This window comes from Drosophila guanche, unplaced genomic scaffold (assembly GCF_900245975.1).
Source record: "Drosophila guanche unplaced genomic scaffold, DGUA_6, whole genome shotgun sequence".
Taxonomy (NCBI): domain Eukaryota; kingdom Metazoa; phylum Arthropoda; class Insecta; order Diptera; family Drosophilidae; genus Drosophila; species Drosophila guanche.
The window spans coordinates 1,773,771-1,779,770 of NW_022995757.1; the positions used below are offsets into that span (position 1 = coordinate 1,773,771).

The 6,000-nt window shown below is 48.8% G+C and overlaps 1 protein-coding gene across 2 annotated transcripts in view; it reads right to left on the bottom strand.

Moving 5' to 3' along the window:
• Positions 1–5,198, bottom strand: part of LOC117590291 (netrin-A) — a 44,718-nt gene extending 39,520 nt beyond the window's left edge. For both annotated transcript variants that reach the window (XM_034282778.1, XM_034282779.1), the window contains exon 1: positions 3,608–5,198. In XM_034282778.1, the coding sequence (XP_034138669.1) occupies positions 3,608–4,811 (1,204 nt within the window). In that variant the 5' untranslated portion in view covers positions 4,812–5,198. The remainder of the gene's footprint in view (positions 1–3,607) is intronic.
• Between the last annotated feature and the right edge of the window lie 802 nt (positions 5,199–6,000).

Here is a 6,000-nt window from a genome sequence, read left to right on the forward strand (position 1 = left end):
TTCCATTCGATTTCGTTTGGACAAATTGTTTGGCTAATTTGCTCGGCATTTGCCTAAGCCCCCGGCACATTTATCATGATGCTTAAGCAGCATTTTTTCGACCCGTCCATCAGATGCGTCGTCGTCGTCGCTGTCGCTGTCGTCGTCTGCCTCTGCGTCTGCATAGAAACTATTTTTGGCAGCACACACAGGCAATGCGGCGTATGAGTAATGTCTTGATTCGCCAAACGTTTTAACGGATTTAAAATGTATTTATTGTGTGCCGCCCGACGCTCAACGCTCGACGCTTGGCGTTAAATTTAGCCACCTCTCCTCGAATCGGTTGTTTGTTTGTTTGTTTTCGTTTCCATTAATTTCAGATCTTTTATTGCCGGTATATATTGTACTGCTTGCAGCACCTATGTAGCACATATTTGGATCTGATTCCAGATCTTAGACATTCGTGAAGGATGGATGGATTTCTTTTGGGGGTGGATGCTTAGGCAAACAGAATGCATGCATACCTGCATGGCGGTCAGAGGTGGCCCTGGTTGATGTTTTCTTATAAATCTAATGGAATTTATGTTTGCATATTTGGAAATTGGTGCGCTGCGGCTTTGGCAAGAATAATAGAGCTGTGCATGCTCATAGTTTATACAAATTTATTAGGGGCATTTCTTCATCGTTTTTGGGCAGATGTCTATGTATGTATTTCCTATAGAAATCAACCAAATATTTGTAGTTAATTGCCTAGTAGTACACCCCATAAATCTGTGAAAATGTCCATTGCCAACTTATACTTTCCCGCTTTGGGAAAACTCACATGTGCCTGTTATTAGGAGCTCCTTTTGCCCATTCACCTTGATCCCTGTATGGTGTGTAATACTCGGATAGCCCTAATTTTCTTATGCAAATGTTGGCCTCTCATTAGTGCCCGAAAATGCGAGATATTTGGGATTCAGTGGTGATTCGACCTCGAATGGCATTCGATTTCATTCGATTCTCAGTTTCATTTCCATTTCATTTGATTCCATTGCAATCGGCAATTTTGGTTCGAGTTTTTCCCCTGCTCCTGCTGCATATGCTCGTTTTTCCCAATATTTTGCTGCGGTTTTGTCATTCGCGCCGCCGCCTCATCGGAAATATTTTCCAGCCTGGACATTTTCCTGTTTCCCTGTTTCCCTTTCCCCGCCAACCCCGTTCATTGTTTTGTTCTCGATTTCGTTCTCGGTTGTAATTGCCCGCCCGTTGTCCCTGTCCCTGTCCCTGTCGTTTTTGTTGCTGTTGTTGAGGTCACATTGAACGTCAAAGCGGCAATGGCAACGTTAATTTCGTTTGCCCATAAACATGCAACATATGTGTGGCAGGGACATAGCGAGGGCCAGGCCCACTGGCGAGAGAAGGCGTGAGGGGAGGGTTGTGAGCGCGCGGACAAGGGTCGATCCAGGAATGCATTTTGCAACCCTAATAAAGCGCGGCGAGGCGTTTGGTCCAGGCGCACACGTGCCCGTGCCCGTGCCCTTGCCTGCCCCTGATAGCAGCCCACTCTTTTCCGTTATTTTCCCTACCCGTCTGTGCCACTCGTGCCTCTCCTGCGTGTCTGTGTCTGTGCCCGTGTGTCGGTGTGTTCGTCCTTCTGGTGTGACTGTGATTTATGCACTAAACAATACTAAAGGATCTCTGCCGCCGCCACCGCCTGCCTGCATGTCCGCCTCCCCCTGCCGCTGTATCTACAGCACACAAAAAATGCAATGTTATGGCCCATGATGACCACGAAGGACACTTTCATCAAGTGCCTTGCAAACACATACATACACCAAAACATTGACTGATGTTTGATCCACAGATGAATAATAGATGCTCCGCCAAGCAGAGCTACATTCTGGAGTCCCTTTACAGCGATGAACATCCTCGTTCGTATCTGGCATTTCTTATCATCTGCGCACACAGAGAACCCCCATAATTGTAATGCCTTTATTGATAAATATAATAAATACAGGATCTCAGATGCTCTGGCAGTTCATTTCGGTTAAATGCTTTCAAGATCACAAGAGGTGTAACATTATATCTTAAGAAATATGAAGTCAAACATTTAAAGACAATTTTTAGCAGAGTAAGAGAGAGACAGGCTTGGACTTCTAGTGATTCGAATGTTAGCTAAGATATGCTGGCATTGGCAAAATATTTATTATTACATATTTGACAAACAACTGTATTCGTTTACCTTTCGTCAAATTCCCTGCTTCAAGGGTATAGAAAAGGGCGACTTATCCCTCCTCCTCATATATGTATGTATTTGTGTTTTTCTCTCCTGCCGCTGGAGAACCCTCACATTTATTATGGCATGTTCTATTGACAAATACATATTTGTATGTTTTTTGTAGAAACCTTCCCTGATCCCTGCACTCGTTTCGCATTTCGTTCCGATTCTGGAATTATTTTCGTGGCTGTTGAAAATGCTTATCAAATTAATTTCGCTTAAATTCGCGCTTATTGTTCGGGCTCAGCGGGTTTTTAGAGGGTTAATTGCGAGGGTTTATCCTCTCTGGATACTCTTCCCCCTCCCACTACTCCATACTCCCTGGGCAGGGTTGCCATTGTTTAGTGATTGAATGTTTGTTTGCTTTTTTTAGCCCCCGTCCCGTTGCGTCCCATCCCGTTCGAAAGACTTTACCTTCGGTTTCGATTTCAGTTTTCATCTCCAACTCGAAAGGTCAGGCGGGAGTACCCTCGCGAGAGCTCCGAGGGTTGGCTCAAGACTTGCAAATTGATTGTGAAACGGTTGCGTTTACCTACTCCTGCCACTGTCACTGCCACTGCCCCCTGCCACATGGCACATGCCTCCGCTGATGCTCTACACGTGTCCATCGAGTTGTTCAATTATGGCTAAGCCCAAATCCGCAGCACAAACAGTTTCTGCCTTTCGTTAAGGAAACGACCAAAAAAAGAGCAAAGCCAGAAAGTCCGCCTCCGCCTCTGCCTCCGCCTTTGGGCCTGATGCAACCCTCGCCCGGGAGTCGGGAGTCCTGTGTGCCCCGTGTGTCCTGGCGAGTGGCGGCCCATTTAAGATGAAAACTAAACAAACGCGCAAGTCGCCCTGGAAATTGAATCCAGATTGAGTTGTCGCTTGCCCCTGGTCCTCCCACTTCCACTCTTTTGGAATTTCTTTATTTTAACTCTGTGCCTGGCGATATGTTTGCACAACGGATTGGCATTGGTACTGAGACTGGGCCATCGATGCGCCTTGGGGGCGGTTTTCTCACTCCCAAAATTACCAGTTTCTTTGGGGAATCCCTAGCCAGAAAAACTGTCTTCAAATTCAGGTAAAGTCATCCACAATGCTTCAGGTAATGGAAAGACTGTTACCATAATTGCTAAGCCCATGCTAATCCTGACAGATGTGCAGGGAGTTTTTTAAGATAAGATTAGGATTTTTTTAGATAAATATTGCAAGAATTTCCTATTGAAATCTTTGCGTTTTCTGAGCATATTTCTTTTGCAAATTGAAGATCTGATAGACAAAAGGAATATTTAAGGGTATGATTCGGATCTTTATGTTATCTGAGAACTATGCTTGAGAACTATGAAGCTTAATTTTTATTTGCATAATAGTTCGGGGTTGACTTACTTTTGCATTCGTTGGGATCGCGTGCCGTGGCCCTGCCCCAGGGGCGGTCGTAGTAGAAGGGTTTGCAGTGCTCACAGTCCCTGCCTGCGGTATTGTGGCTGCACTCGCAGCTCAGTTGCCCGGCGTCATCCGGCGAGCATTTGGAGGCATGACCGTTGCACTTGCAACGCCCGCCCACGGAGAAGTCGGAGACGGCATAGTGGAGGCCCGTGGCAACGGCTGCGGCTGATCCCGACACGGCAACGGTGGCGGGCGGGGAGTCAATGTTGTTGCCCGCTGGACTGTTGAGTTGCACGCTGTACTTGGCGCTGCGCAGATCCGGCGGGGGGGAGTCGATGGAGATGAGGGCCTGGGGATCGGGCTGCTGCAGGCGGTGGAACACGATGCGTATGTCGGTGGCCGTCACCCAGTCCTGCAGCACCGTCGACGAGTCGAGGTCGCGGGCAGAGGGGCGACCCTCCAGCGTGCTGAAGGCGATCCGCGAGGCGAGACCCTCGTTGCGGCCCTGCCCCTGCCCCAGGCGATGGGGATCGCTGCAGCGCACCTCCTGCTCATTGTGCTTGCTCACGGCCATGCGGCTGGGGCGCCCGAAGAAGCGCCGGCACTGAGAGCTGTAATACTGGAACGGCTTCCAGCTGCGGCCATAGTCGGAGCTCTTGTAAATCACCAGGGAGTCAGGGCGTGGCGCACGCGGGCAGAACTGCAGGCTCACGTAGGTCAGCTCGTACCGCTTGCCCAGCGACAGGGTCAAGGTCACATTGTCGCCGCCACCAGAGCCGGAGCCAGAGCCAGAGCCACTGCCGCCCCCTCCGGGCAGCACAGGAGCCGATCGCCAGCAGGTCACATTGTTGGAGTTGTTCAGATCGGTGAGGGCGCGCGGCGGGAAGCTGCGTTGCGAGTTAGCGGCATCGCACGTGTGGCACTGCATCTCCCTGGTGTCCGAGCCGTGCTCGCAGTAGCGCTGCGGCTGCTCGGCCCCGCAGGTGCTGCTGGCTGTCACGGGGGCATCGTAGGCGGCGTTCACAAAATCGGGGATGCAGATGCGCGGCTGGCGCGCTGTGTCGTAGCAGGGATCCTCCACCACCGGCGTCTCCCGCATGGGGAACATCTTCAAGTAAACGTCATTGGGTATGGCCTCCACAGCCATCCACCCGGTCCACACGGTGGCCAGGAGTAGCACCTGCCAGCAGCTCCAGTGACACATTTTTGCGGGGCAGCGAATGTTCTTTTCTTTTGCCAATATGGGATTCGAGATACGTTATACGTAATACGAGTTTTTCTTTGCACTGCTTGGTTCGATGGTTGCTTCACTTTTAACAAAAAAATTGCATCACCAAACAAAATATATACTAGTACTAGTACAGGAGGAGAGTAGTGTCCGGTACACGGATGGATATTGGCTACGGGTTAAGATTCGCTTCGGGATATTCAGAGCCTATTCAGAGCCGTATGCGCAGGCGTTTTTTCACTGTGGGCACTCACTCGCGCCTTCGGGGGCGTTTTAAATCGCGTGCGACTCTTCGGCGTCGTCGTTGTCGTCGGGCAGAGCTTCGGTGGTTTTGAACGTCGTCGTCGTCGCTGGCGTCTTCGTTTAGTGCCGACAGCACGAAATGCTGCCGCAGCATCATCTCATCTCAACATGCTGCTAGCATGCTGCCAAACCAGCAATTCACCAAAGTCAACTCGCTCTCTCGCTCGCACTAGCCGTGCAGCAGCGGCTTTTGCGTGCTGCGCACTGTGTTGGATACATTTGTTGCTGGGCCCGGCCAACATGTTGACGAGCAATTGATGCTGCTGAGCATCAAGTTGCTGCTGGCAGCATGTGGCTGGCAGTATGTTGCTTTGGCAATGAGTTTTATGGCCTTTTCGATTTGTTGCATCCACAGATGGTGGCAGCATTTTGAGCCCAAGCAAAGTGCTATATGCAGACAGGCACGAATAAATCGCGGCTGCCACCGTTCCTTAGAATGCCTCAAAGTTTTTAGGCTAAATGGGTAAAACCGAAATAATTTATAGCTGTATTTAATATAATTTGGATAAACAGATATGATGATAATTTAAACGGCAGACAGACGAGTACAAATGTAATTGTATGTATTCAATATTTATTTTTCTATGCCCATCCATCCTTTTTCCACAATCTGTTCTATGTGCATATTTGGATCTATTCCTTGATATTTTTCTCTGCCAAAATGCACACACATATTTACACATTCATGTACATTTATCCAAAGCCAACCCACATATTGCAGATAATCTTAGCAACTGCAAACCATAATCAACATTTTCCACACCTCTTCCAATGCACTTACTTTATCTCTTTTTTCTTTCTTCAATTTCGCTTTCGTCTTGAGCTTCTCTCTCTCTCTCTCTCTCTCTCTTTGATCTTTTCT